Raw genomic sequence first — 14853 nt, forward strand, 5'->3', positions numbered from 1 at the left:
TTCTGTAGACATGATAAATGTAAATGATGAGACACTTTATAAATTACTTGTGCAGCAAACTACTCAACAAGGTCATAGGATTTTAATGTCACTGAAAAGTGTTTGGTGCTAAAAACCAGATCAACTGACAATTCTTAAGACCTTCTTCTGCACTTTACATACAGGATGTGTGTTTGTTTTATAAAAAGCTCCACACAATAGGTCATGTATGGAATAATGAGGGAAGGACACAATAAATATAGTGTGTTCTGGGTTTGGACTGTATGTGTCACCTCATCCCAAATATCACTACTGACTCATCAGCGTTGACTGTGGAGGTTAGTATTCGCTCTGTAGCTCCACCCAGAGTTCATCCACACTAACTGCTCCGGGAGACAAAGAGCTGCCAACACAGTCACAGTCACGAGTCTCCTGCTGTCGTCCCAGTCCTCTGGAAGACTTTGTGTTCGTGCCCAACTCAGACGTCAGTGAGCTTACTGGGAATTTACTCCCAGCTTACTGAAACTTGCTGCTGCAGCTGCCAACAGATGAAAACATGTTCAGTGTTGCAGTGTTGTCATTTCATTAGCTTCATGTTTTGAGAAAAGAATATCTTTAATTGTCATTGCAAATGTACAATGAAATTGAGGTAGAAACCCTCACATCAGTAAGGTACAGAGAGTCAATAGGCACAATATAAATTAAATAAGATAAAAAACTGTATAAAAAAGAAAAGATCTTATTAAAGATCATTTTTAATCTTTTGTTTTCTCGTTGGTTTTAACGATCAGTTTTTTTTACCTGACTTGCTTTAGTCTTACTTTACCATTTTTATGCTGCCTTATACTTCTGATCCTCTACTATTTAATTTATTTTACAGCTTTAGTTACTTTTAACATTTATTTATTATGATTATTTATGATGAATTATTAATGAGAAGTTAAGATAACCATCAGTGTATAAAGTAATTTAAATGCGCTCCACCCTTTACCAGCTGCAACATTAAAAGTAATGAACACATTAATGTATCAATAATTATAATCCAGTAATATACTGTATATTATTCTGAATTAATGAGAACATAGAGCTAGGCTGCTTAAACGGCCTTGGCCCAGCTGGAGCTGCTGCGCCAGGCTACTGTGAAGTGTGACCGCCTGTAAGGGTCCGTTCAGAACAACGGAATGAAAAACTTGGAAAATGCTCCGGTGGATGTTTATTCTTAAAGATCGCTGATTCGCTCATTTAGCTGTCAATCCAAACAGACAGCTCATCCAATCATCATGCAGAAGCCGAGCGTCCGGGCCAGCCCACTGTCCCATAGACCCCAAGAGACGCTGAGCATCCGATGGGCGGGACAAAGCCCAGCATTTATCCAATGACCGTCTAGTTTCTCTCCAGTGGATCAACCCGCTCTACGCTTCCCCATTGAAGTCAGTAGAAGCTGAGCGTCTGACTGTGTAAAGCACTGTGGAGCTGTGGGGGTGAATGAGAAGGAAGTTGCGCCGGTTACCTGTGATGAGTAGCTGATTCTAAACTAAAGATGAAGGCTTTCTAACACGTATTTAGTCAATGAAATGTACACATAGCAGTTCATATTTCATCACTTTTAAAACATTTTTTCAGTGACACTTAGGGGGAGCCGAGCTTCCCTTGTTGTCTTAGAGCAATCACTACTGACACACACATACATGGAAAAAATAATATAACGAAACTTGTACTTTTACTTATTGCATTACTTTTTGAATGCAGGGCTTTCACTTGTAACTGAGTAAATCTACATTATGGTTTTACTACTTTTACTTTAAGTCAAAGATCTGAATTCTTTTTCCACCACATTCCTGTGATAAGGACAGGAATAGTGCTGTGATCCACAGTATGTTGATGAACCGCTGTGCAGAAAAGCAGGAAATGGAAAGAACATGCACTACGAAGGGAAAAAGGCTGAAATTACACAAGTGTGGGAAAATGTTTTATCATTATGTAAATGTTCGATCAGCGTCAGAAATCTGATCCAGGGGCAAAATTTCCCCAAAGCTTTCAAAAAAAACCAAACAACAAAATATATATTTATCTGTTTAGACCAATGTCATATACATGTATAAATGCACTGTTAATAGCAACAATATGGTTTTTATTTACACATGTTGGCACAAGGTGGTGATTACTGCATGCATTTTTATCTATTAACTCTAGAACACTAACTCTAAAATTAGTAACACCATCACTAACGTTGGGTATCTTTTCTCGATAAAAAAAGAACTAAATATATTAATGTACAACTATATATGGCAAATTGAAGTACTCTTCTTTCATTTCACCCATACAACATCTCATAAAATGAAAAAAGGTATAGCTCTGGGACTCTATAAAAAAGCTCTACAATTATTGGAAAAATTAGGGAATTTTTAACAAAATAATGGAGATGGAAACTTGTCCTCCGGTCCAACCGTTCCTGGGACAAGTGAACCTTGTTTGGTGAAGGAATAAGGAAAAGTTACACCGTTTTTTTTTTTGCATCACTTACAATAGACATTATTTTACCTTCTACCACTACCCTGCTGAAAAACACAGTGATTCGGTAACGTTAATAAGAAGACTGAAGCTTCAGAAGGACTCTAGTGACTCAGACAGCGACGACAAAATGTGACAATCCCATGACCACAATCGCGAGGGTAAATATCACCTAACTTTAGTGTTGTAGGGTTAAAAAAATAGTAGCTCTATGCACTAATTACTATTTTTTTTTTAAATTTAATTTCTTATGATTATTTTTTGGAGGTTTTTCAAGCCTTTTTATTACTTAGGGCAGACAGGAAATGGGGTGAGTGAGAGGGGGAGACATGCAGCAAAGGGCCAAGGGCTGCCCCGAGGACCTTCGGCCTCTTTACATGGGGCGGCTGCTCCAACCACTCAGCCCCCGGCCGCCCCTAATTACTTTACTTTAAAGTGCCCCCAAAAAGACTGTGGGGGCAAAAGTACACATTGTTGAAATCGTTCTACTCTGCTTCTCAAGGTAATGACACAGACGTCTTTGCTGTTTCTGACATCTACCTGTTGCATGTTTTGCAAAATTAGAGTGATGTGAGGAAGCAGCCATGCTGGAGACTATGTCGACACATGGATGTAGCCCACATGCATATTTGAGAGACAAAGACAGACACAGAGACACTTCCACGTGTGCAAACAACCACAAAACTAACAGTAACTATAATAATATCCATAGCAATGTGAATATGACTTATATGTTATGGCAGTTAATATACGTAGTAGAATAGTAGAAACAGCTAAGGTGATAGAATATGACACTGATAATAATTAGGATAGATGATGAGTAGTGGTGATTACAGCTGCCATACAATGAGATACGTATATTACTGATGATGTTTTTTTATGGCTAATAAAACTTATGCTTTTTTATATGAATAATAGTAATAATAGCAGCAGGAAGCGTCGTGCAGGACCAGGGGCGGATCTAGGATTATGGGAGATCCGAGGCTTAGCCCAGAGGGAGGAAATATGTATGCACAAAGTTCTGGGGTTTTGTTTTTTATTGCTGATACAGAAAATACAAACCAACTATATCTAGACCAAGGTGTTGTCCTGAAAGATCCACAAACAGGTGTGTTGCATCTGCTGAAAAAAGGAAATATAAAACACAAGGTATAGTAATGATCTTGCAGTTAATGCGATCCTGATCTAATCTAATAAATGTGATCCTGATCTAATCTAATAAACTTCAGAGCTGAAAAAAAGAAAAGAGGCTCATTTTATTCCCTTACATTTGATGCTGGCTGGCCCCTCTGCTGTCTTTTCTGCTCTGTTCTTCACTCCTATCCCTCTGTTTTCTCAGTTTCTCTTCAAGAGATGAAACTGAGTTTAGAGCAGAGTCTTGTACTGAAGATATTAAACTAACGCTGGGAAGGAAAGGAGTGGACAGTGAAACAAAAATGACTTCTGAACACAAGAGATGAAACTGGGTTTAGAAGAACGGAGTGAAGAACAGAGCAGACAGCAGAGGGGCCAGCCAGCATCTAATGGAAAAGAATACAATGAACTTCTTGTTTGTTTTTCAGCTCTGAACTTTATCAGATGTCAATCAGGATTTCATGCACTGCAAGATCATTTCTATTTGGATATAATGCTTATGATCAGTTTGACACCTTTCTTGTTTCATATTTTATTTTTTCAGTGGATGCAACACACTATAAAAAGTAAAAAAAAACCCAAAAACTATGACTTTCAGTCTGTAACTTGTCACACACCGAGTGATAGTCTAAAAATTTACAGACCTGAAACATCTGTTCCGGCATTGGTGTTGCTGTGTGTAAACCCTGACACTGACTGTTGAAAAAAAAAAAATCAATAAAAGCGATGTGAGGTAAAAATGTATCTATTGCTTCTTTTTAAAGGTGATCATCGGGATGACCCTCCTGTCTGGGGATCCGTGTTTTAAAACGTGAGTATTTTAGGTTTTGGTCTTTCCTCACGTCACAGTGATTTAATGAATGCACGGAGTGATTAAATACATTTTTCAGTCTGCTTGTCTCAATATGAGTGTTTTTAAATAAGTTTTGTCTGTTTAAATACATTCAAATACAGTCATACACTGTATTCAGTACATTCAGTACACACAGTACATCATAACTGTTTTCAAACCACTGTGGTGTTTCTTTAGTCTCACCATGTTAAACTTGACATCAAACTTTAAAAGTGTTTTCTCTTTTGTTGTTGTGTTTTTTCCACTTTGTCTCTGACTAAGCAACGTTTAAGTTAAAAAACACTGCATTTTCTGTATTTATAAACTTGTTTTTCTAAACCAAACCAGACATTTCCAACTTGACAAACTGTAAACATCTTCTACCATAAGTCTGTGGAACTCAGTCTTAGCCATTCCGTTTACACACACTTTGAGGAAAATAATGCATCTCACCAGTTTGCTCAAAGGTTTCAAAATGATGTTCGTCCTAAATATGTTGCTGTATTTGTTGGAGTTCTGCGTTACGTGTCCACTATTTTAATGTACATTCTTAACCTTTTGTGCTCCTCCGTCTTTGTTGCAGCAGTGACTCAGTTTCCCCGCAGCCGATAAATGTTATGGTTATCTGAGTGTGCCAAGCTAAGCAGCTCTGCACTCCATTTAATCTGTTCCAGACTGATAAGTTGTGTTTTTTCTTTTTTTCTCCTGCAGGCCTCCCAGCACAGCAAAGTCCATCTCCATCTCAGGACGGGAACACACCCTGCAGCTGGACTGTAAGGGGGAGGGAACGGCCGAGCCCGGGCCGGCTGGTGGAGGGGTCTCTCTGGGTCGAACAGCCAAGCCTCGACCCTCTATCATCAGCTCAGGTACAATTCATGTCTGGGCAGGAAGATTTAGACTTTAAAAGGTCTTTTTTAGTCCTTTTTAAAGTCTGTTGTACTCTGTATGGTTCTGAGCTGGAAAAATACCCAGTTTCTTTAGGGTGTAATTCCGACGCAAAGTCATCCCATGGTCTTTTTCAGCACTTACATACATCAAATAAGCCATAGAGACATTTTTTTTTTGTGTAACAACTATTAACGGAGAAAACCAGGATAGTGGCTAACGCGTTGAATGCATTAAAACGTCTTTTTTTAACCACTAATTCTGCTCAAAATAACAGCAAACCTCTGCAGCAGCATGAGAAGAGTCCCTACACAGAAACAAAGCACCAACAACGTAGTTAGTGAACACAGAGTTTATTAAAAGAGTGTTTGAAAGACTTACCTACTGGCCACTGTACCAGCTCCTCTCTTTGTTACACGAAAAAACCTGTCTCGATGGTTTATTTGATGTATGTAAGTGCCGAAAAAGACCACTGGATGATTTTTTGCCAGGATTACACTGCAAAATTCATGCCAACCTGATATGATGTGGAGGGCATTCACAGCTGAATTAATCTGTTTGATGAAGGAACACTATCCAAATAAGTGGGCTTTCTTGCAAGGTCATCAAGGTTTGCAAGATTTATTTGGACAGACTGGTGTGTTCAAGATGTAGACGGATCTCGGACAGGAAGAGAATTAAATATATGCTCTCATGTCAGTTTTGGGTTGTTTCACTTGAATTTTTTTCATTTTGCTTATTAAAGTTCAGCCGGATGTGTTTCACTCGGAGCCAAAACATCCTGGAGAAATTATTTTTGAGAAGACTTTCCTTGCATGGAAAAACAATGAAAACAGACATTTTAAGAACATTCTTATATTTTTTCACATTCTATTGTAAATGTTCTTATTTTAATTTTATATTATGCCTTTAAACTTTTGCACAAATTCCTTGTCTGTGCAGACCTACTTAATAAATAGTATCTGATTTTGTTTAATTTGGAATCAAATAATAAAAAAGAAGACATGTGTTTTCATTCTAATTTAGAAAACAACTTGAAAGGCTGAAGTCGTTCACAGCAGCAGAACTTGTGCTTCAGCTTTTATCTACGTGAGAAAAACTTGCACATTTTTCCTGCACGAGACACGGATGTCCACCAGTATTCAAGGTTTCATTTCAAACCAAAAGTAGTTTCCAAAACTGAAAATCTAAACGCTTTGACTTTCAGAAACAAACGAAACATGTTGTGTTTACTGTGGAAGTAAACAAAGTCTGCTTGATGTCTGATCCTGCAGAAGAATACAGAAAAACTATATTTTGACTTCAAGTAAATGTTCTCTTCTTTCTGTGCCTTCAGGTCTCCTTGAAGAGTCAGAAGGGAACCCGTCCGGTCCTGCAGAAATCTTCCAGTCCGGTCACTCTCGTAACTCCAGCTACGCCAGCCAGCACAGCAAAATATCAGGTACAACATTCACCAGCAGTTTTCTCACGCAGTCTTCTTATTTCTCAGTATCAGTAGTACTGAAGCTATAAAAAAAAAGCAAATTTACAATCCGATTTTTGACCCAAGGCTGCACAGATGAAATGGCAGCGAACAAAATCAGCCGTGTGTTGGTTTGTGTTCAGTGAAAACATGATCCTTTTTTGTGCCATGGACCCTTTTTTTGCACTGGTATCGAAAGAAGTATTGAATATCTGGGTTTTTTATACTAGAACTGTATCAAAGTTTGAAATTCTGGTATTGTGACAACTTTACAAGTTCAGACCACAAATGTGTGATGAGACAAAACCATTTTAGCAGAGAAAAGTTGCAGCGGTGTGAACTGTGAGCTCAAACTAGCTGACGGTGTCGCCCGCGGCTCAGCCTGTCAAGTCTCCAGCAGCTAGTTTTAGAACGTAAGGCACGTCACCTGTTTCAACAGCCAGTCAGCTAAGACAACAAAATCCTGTCAGCTGTCGAAATGTCGGAGTTTTGGACGGAGGCTCAATGAGTGCGAGAGAGAGAAAAAAGGGCTTTCACGCAGAATATCTACACAATAAGCGAACGCAGCTTTTTTATCATTCAGACAGACGCCGTAAAGCCGCCCTAGTTGTGATTTCACACAGACGTCGACTCGGCGCAACAGAGGCGCAACAGCTACGCAACGAACAAGCTGTGTGAATGGGGCTAAAGAGATACAGAGAGAGAGTCGAGCGAGCTAGAGAATAAACGAGGAGAGGGAGCGCCGTTATTGAGAACAAAGCAGTGAGTCAGATAAATAAAAAGATATTTTCTCCTTTTCATCACAAGTAATGCAGCTGTAGCAAGTATCTCACTATCCCGTCCGTATTTATGTTTTATATGCTCTGAACTGGAGTTAACTTTGTTTTATGAGTAATTTCTCAATAGTTTTGTAGGAAGTTACCCAAAGTGGCACAAAGTTGTTTTCCTCTTGATGTCTCTTGATGTCTCCTGATGTCTCGTTGTGTCCCTGCAGGCTACAGCACTGAGCACTCCTGCTCCTCCAGCCTCTCTGACCTCACACACCGCAGGAACACCTCGACAGGAAGTAGCACCTCTGGAGGCCTGTGCTTCACTGCTGACACACCTACGGAGGCCGATAAGGACGCTGGACGTCCAGAGCGGCCCCCTCGACCCCCACGGCCAGGCTTACCCCCTAACAGGCCCCCCAGGTACAGACGCAGAGTACAGTCTGCTGTCAAGCCCTGTTGCTGTTCCCTCAGACTGTAATGTTGTTCTTAGATTATTCTTCTTCTCGCTGCGTTTCAGGAGGAAGCTGGACTCTGTGGAGAGTCAGCCCTCTTGGGTAAACGACACTCGCATCGATGCCGACGATATTGTGGAGAAAATTGTCCAAAGCCAAAACTTTGCAGACATAAACAACACTGAAGGTACAGTGGGAGTTTAAAACAGCTTAGAAAGTGTTACGATATAATAAGTATAATAAGTGATTTCTTTGCATCAAGGTTTTTTCGGCATGTTATCCACCGTCCGTCTCCATCTCTGTGTTTTGTCACCTTTTCATCGTCTGCTGTGTGTCTTTGCCTTCTGGTTTCCGTCAGCGGCTGCTTACTCTGTTTTCTTTGTTTCTGGCTTCTCAGACAGCAACCTGCGCCTGTTCGTCAGCAGAGATGGAACAACTGCACTCAGTGGCATCAGGCTCGGAAACAGGTGAGAAGCTCGGCTCTGACTCTGACTGTCACTCTCCTTTCCTCCATCACTTCCTCCTCAAGCCATTGCGTTGTATGCTGGTGATGACGTCGTCAAGTTACGTGACGTCCCGGTGCAAAAGCTCAGTTTCTGTTGCATATGAAACTATCAAAAGTCTTTTACACTCTGAAACTCATAAAAAGGAGCATATCTCAAAAACCAAACAATGCACATAGTTCAAATAACTTCATGTTAAAAAATATATGTGTCATGTGTCTGCAGTTAGAAATCTTTTTGATCAATGTTTTGTCTGTTTAGTTTGTAAAATTTGATGAAAAAAAAGTCAGATTATTGTATATTGTTTTTGAATTTATGAAACAATTTCAATGCTTTTATTAACTATAATGGTTTGATCACTTAAATAACCTTAAAGGGTTGTGCAGATTTTAGGCATATGAAGAATTTGAAGAAATGACATCACAATAAGAAAAAACACCAACGTGGACACTGGTGGACCGTTTCTATTGCAGAGTTGAGGGCAGGGTGTAGCAGAAAATCATAAATGTATTTTTAAACACACGACTGAACGTGTTCACACACCCTCTGACTGCTGTCCTTGTGTGTTTTGGGTCCTTGCAGGGTGTCTGCAGGCGGGTACGAGCCCGTGGTGATAGAGAGCCATTAAGCCTGAGCAGCGGACGGACATGTTGACCTGTGGATCGTCTTGTCTTCTGTCCCCGCTAGGTTTTTCCCAGAGCTTCAGCCGGTCTGACGCCGTGAGGGGAAAAACCTCGTCAGTTTGCACTTTATGTGAAGTTTGTGGCGGCACTTGTCTTGTCTGCACTCTGCTCAGATGTTGTTGTTTTTTTCCTGTATGACGTTGACTCAGAAAATGTTTCTCTGGCGTTGCTGCCTTCTAGGGGTGTGTCGACCTAACTAGAATTTGGTTGGGAATCTAGATTTAAAGAAGTCCAGCGATTTCAGGATCGTCACACTTTATATTGATTTAAACTGACCTGATAGTGTCACCCATGTGTCCCCAGTTGATTCTCATAACAGATTCTCTCTGCCTGAGAAGAACCAAGTAAATGAGGAGTGACTTTATATCAGGAAAACAACTTGTAATTAAACTATATTAAAACCAGATAGAGACGGACAGGAAGTGACTGCAGGCCGGACTGAAGTCACTTACTGATGTACTGGGGATGATGGGTGAAAATCGTTAATGTCCACTTCTGGTTACAAAAACGGCCAATTTATGATAAACTTGAATTGTTCCTCTAAAGTCATGAAACATTCTACCCACAACTCCTGCAGGATGATATGTTCAACTGTAGCAACAATCCTTTTGTCGAGCCGATTTTCTTAAAGCTCCCTTTTTGTAATATATAACTAATATGGTCCCGATGTTTTAAAGTGTGGATTTATGAGGTATTTATCAATAGTCAGTGTATTACCTACAGTAGATGAGAGTACCGTTATCACCCATCTCTGCTCGCTTCAAAGCCACCAGACTCCATTGATAAAAACAGTCATTTTACCTGGCAGGACACAGGAGTTGCTGGTCCATCGCCGCTTTGATCAGTTAGTTAGTTTCTGGTATTGGGGTGCTTTTAAACGGTTAGTTCAGATTCACCAAAGTTACACAATAACACACATAAACAAACCGAATGGAGGCAGCGGTAGACCAGCATCTTCTGTGTTCTGTGAGGCAAAAAAGACTGTTGTTTTTTTCAACGGAGTTAGGTGGCATTGAAAGACAGCATAGAGCGGCTTCAGTTCCCCGTCTGAAAGGGCTTAATATACCGTACAGTACCCATGGTCCCATGGTCTTTTTTGGCACTTATATACATCAGATAAGCCATCGAGACAGTTTTTGTCATGTAACGACTATTAACGGAGAAATCCGGTAGAGTTGCTAACAGCCGGACGTGGCTAACACTGATTAGCTCGGGGCAGTACGGTGAAGGCATTAAAATGTCTTTTTTAACCACTAATACTGTTCAAAATAACAGCAAACCTCTGCAGCAGCATGAGAAGAGTCCAAACACAGAAAACAAAGCATCAATGAGCTCCTACCTTTTGGATTGACTTTGGTAATCCACTGTAATGGACTTTACTATGAGAGGAGCTGGTACAGGGGCCAGTAGGTAAGTCTTTAAAACACTCTTTTAATAAACTCTGTGTTCACTAACTACATTGTCGGTGCTTCGTTTTACGTTGTTTACGTTAATGCCTTCACCGTACTGCCCCTAGCTAATCAGTGCTAGCCACATCTGGCTGATAGCAACTCTCCCGGATTTCTCCGTTAATAGTTGCTACACTAAATAAACTGTCTCGATGGCTGATTTGATATATGTAAGTGCAGAAAAAAACATCGGATGATTTTGCGCCGGAATTACACTTCAATGTGTCAATTTGAGTCAGTAGGTAAAAGTTTCAACCTTTTTAAAACTGTATCCCAACAGCACACAAACTCTGAATGTGATCAAGAAAACCACTGAGCAAACCGTGAAGATGCAGAAGCTCTGAATGGCTTTTGTCTTTTTGTTTCTGAAGTTGTTCCCTGTAGATCGGGGCGGGGGTAAAGCAGAAGAACCACTTTGTGCCTGTAAAGTTTCTCTCGAATGATCCTAAAGCACCACGAAAACTGTGACAAGAAAGCGTGCTAGTGACGGTGAGGAGAGAAATGTTGTTGCCTGTTGTTTGTTCGTGTTGTCACTGGCAGGTGTGGCCACCCGTTCTGGGGGAATCCCACTGTAATCTCAGAGCATGTTGCTCCATCTCTCCATGAAGGATCACATTTAATTGTCCTCCGTTAAAACTACACATGAGGTCTAGTTCTTTGGTACAAACTGTTCTGGTTTTATTTGGAGAGGGATTTGTGCAGACTGTAAAGCTCTTTGTTGCCCCCTGGTGGAGCAACAGCCTGCTGTCAGGTTTAAGGCATGAGTCCATGCCCTTTGGTGTTTACAGCCGTTTGTTTACAGCCGTTTGTTTACAGCCGTTTGTTTACAGCCGTTTGTTTACAGCAGGGTTCCCATGAACAAACACCAAAGAGGCAGAAAAAAGAGGCAGAGTGTCTGAAGCACAGACAAACACAAGAGTAGTGGTTATGTTGGCAACCAGCCGGCTGGTTGATGCTTTTTTTTTTTTTGGTTTAGTTTTAGAGGAAACTTTTTTATTTTTTAGTTTGAACCTCAAGAGGGATTTTATATCTCGTACAGAGTCTTAAAATCATATTTTACTGTTTGTAAAAGAGGTGAAACAAGCTGTCAGTCTGAGAAATAACGCTCCTTTTTCAAATGCAGGGCATCAATCTCTTAAATTTACTGAAATGACGGGGATGTTATGTGCCATGAGCCATAATTAGTTTGGTGAACCACTTTATTAGTTCATCGTTAAGACTATAATTATATGTCATAATGTAGAATATAATATAAAAACAAACCGAAACCTATTCAATTTGCAATCATAAAATAGAGAAAAGCAGCAAATTCTCACACTTGACAATCTGGATCAAGCTATTTATTGTAATTTGTGCTTGAAAATTAAGTGATTCATTAGTTAATAAATGAATAGTTGAGCAACTAATGGACTTATTATTTCAGTCCTACTTTTGTTACATCAGAAATATAAAAAAAGAATCCATCTGGCAGAATATTTTCCCCTTTTACAATAAAAATCTGCTTTTAAGACTCTGTTCTTTATCGGTAAACGTTTTTTTATGGACGTAGTTTTTCCAGTGAAGCTGCAGTTTTCCCGTCACCTCGGCGTCTTCACACTACACTGGGTGAATCCAGCTCATCATATATACCTTGAATCACTTTTCTTTACACTACCCTGTTTATATGTAGTTGATTAATCACACGATTGAACCACTGAGCGCTGGGTTTCCATCACCACAGCCTTTAGTATTGTTTTAAAGCATTTATTTATATATTTTATTCCTTATTCTTTTTACTCCTTTTTGTTGTTGTTGTCTGGAGGTTTGGTGATAAGCTATGCACACAACTCACCCCCCTGAGCTTTTTTTCTTTTTCTTTTAGTAATTCTAACAAATTATTCTATTGTAACAAAGTTAGTATAATGGAAATTTATAGTTTTTCTTTTTCGTTGATATCCCTGCAGAAATGACTTCGGACCAATAAAAAGCTAATCTGAGTGTTTCTGTGTTGTGTTTTTTTGTCATCAGTGTTCAGTGCCATGAATCTCTCTTATCACATATTTAGGACATGTGCGTTTTTTTTTTGTTTTTTTTTGTCTTTGTAATTGTTTAACGTGTATTTATAGACATTTTTTTGCGACATCATGTTAATAACAGTTACATTTCATCACAGATCAGAACATTAGATGGAAAATTGAGTCAGTAATGTATAAACATGGACTGAAGATGGTGCTGTTCAGTTCGGACTAGCTTTTACTTCTAAACAGGGATATACAGTATTATGTATATACAGTGTATATATATATATATATATATATATATATATATATATATATATATACTGTATATGTATATATATATATATATATGTATGTTCTGATAATACGTCATGCTTCTAAAGCCTTCAAATCATCTATTGTTCACAAAATAAAAGTCCTGCGTTTAAAATCTTACATAAGTAAAAGTACAGTACCAAAAAACAGTAAAAGTAGCTCATTCTGCAGAATAGCCCATTTCAGAACAATATAGATTTATTAATGTGTAAGCATCACTAATGTTGCAGTTGGTAAAGGTCAACCTATTTTTTTATATTGTATATATACTTCAAAATAATTAAATCCATTACAATATATGATCATTTATTAGTTGTTTTTATATTTTGTATTAATAATCTGAATCTGTAATTGTTTAACATCTATTTGCTAACATCTACAGTGGTGCCAGGATATTGGCTATGTGCTTGGCAATGTTGTAAGTGACCAAGTTTATGCTGCTGACAATGGGCCTGAGCGGGGCCCCTTCTTTATGGATTTTTGGGAGTCCAAATAAACCAGTTAGTTGGACCAGTGCCAGCCTTGTCCTGGTCCTGGTCCTGGTCCTGGACCAGTCCCAGCCTGGTCAGATGTGTACATGAACTGATGAAGCCTCTTGGATGAGAGGTGAAACGTCTTCCTAGACAAATAACCAGTCCAGTTGTTTTTGACTGAAACTGCTTTGGGGATAACGATGACCTGGACAAATGAGAACATTCACAGGCTGATAACAATATATGATCATTTATTAGCTGTTTTTATATTTTGTATTAATAATCTGAATCTGTAAAAGTTGTCAAATAAATGTAAAAAAGAAACAATTTTCCTCTGAATATAGCAGTGAAAGTAATAAAGTGGTATAAATAAATCAGTGCTTAAGGAAATGTTATTAGTTATATTTTGCCATTCACCAATTCTGGTGTATTAAAATAATAAAATATATATAACATAATAAATGCCTAATTATCACCAAACATTTTTTATAGTGGCCAAACAACCTCTGTTTATAGGAAACTTGTATTTTTAGATGGTGCTCAGCCTTTAGAGTCACTCACTACACATCTATGCAAGTTTACAGGGGTTTCCCTTTATTTACCTAATATACTAATTAGTGTTTCTAATGAGTGAAGCTGCGCCATTTTGGCTTCTTTAAATCTGCAAATTGATTCATTTGGATGGCAGTTGATGTTTCTCCTCTGTATTCAAGATACTGTATATCAGTGGTTATTAACATACAGGTATAATTGTTTTTGTAACATTGATAGTAACTCATGCACCGTTAACACATAGCATTATTTGGGTGTATTTTACATTTTTATATGTGTAAATGTAAATATATCTACATTAATATCTATATAGCCACATTCAGAGTGATATAAATGTTGGTTTTACTGCCATACACTGTATCTTTACGTAACTATATTCAGTGGTGGAAAGTAGTTACATTACAAGCAGTTAAGTTCAATTGTGAGGTAGGGTAAGATGCCCCCCTTATATTAAGAACAAAGGGAATTTACTGTTAAATAAATGAGTTAAATAGCCTGATGAAAAAATGCTTTTGGTCACTATAGCCAATTTCCCGGTGCATGATAACTGTACCCGGGGTGAATTCTGTTTAAATTATATTAAGGCTTAAAGCCACTTACTTTTGCTACAAGATAAGGATTTCCAATTTTAACCATGTGTCCTGCATCATAAATACTTGTCTGACATTTGTAATAAACCAAACCTCTTGAAAATGGGTTTAAAATTCAGCGAGACATTTTGATTTTAATAGTATATAGACCTCCTGCCTCCATAGACAAAGTAGATGGTTCCAAATACTTCTCAAATCCACTGTTGAAACTTAGACTGGCACAGTTTTGTTGACAGCCTAAAACAGTCATCAGAAAAAAAAACAGCT

General features: G+C 38.7%; 1 protein-coding gene across 1 annotated transcript in view; it reads left to right on the plus strand.

Annotated features, from left to right (window-relative positions):
- Positions 1-12636, plus strand: part of eeig1a (estrogen-induced osteoclastogenesis regulator 1a) — a 36143-nt gene extending 23507 nt beyond the window's left edge. The window contains exons 5-11 of the mRNA XM_083911938.1: positions 4389-4435; positions 5168-5322; positions 6678-6782; positions 7798-7993; positions 8091-8212; positions 8423-8492; positions 9111-12636. Of these exons, the coding sequence (XP_083768064.1) occupies positions 4389-4435; positions 5168-5322; positions 6678-6782; positions 7798-7993; positions 8091-8212; positions 8423-8492; positions 9111-9156 (741 nt within the window). The 3' untranslated portion in view covers positions 9157-12636. The remainder of the gene's footprint in view (positions 1-4388; positions 4436-5167; positions 5323-6677; positions 6783-7797; positions 7994-8090; positions 8213-8422; positions 8493-9110) is intronic.
- The last annotated feature ends 2217 nt before the right edge of the window (positions 12637-14853 follow it).

The sequence above is a fragment of the Echiichthys vipera genome (genome assembly GCF_963691815.1).
Source record: "Echiichthys vipera genome assembly, chromosome: 4".
NCBI classification, from domain to species: domain Eukaryota; kingdom Metazoa; phylum Chordata; class Actinopteri; order Perciformes; family Trachinidae; genus Echiichthys; species Echiichthys vipera.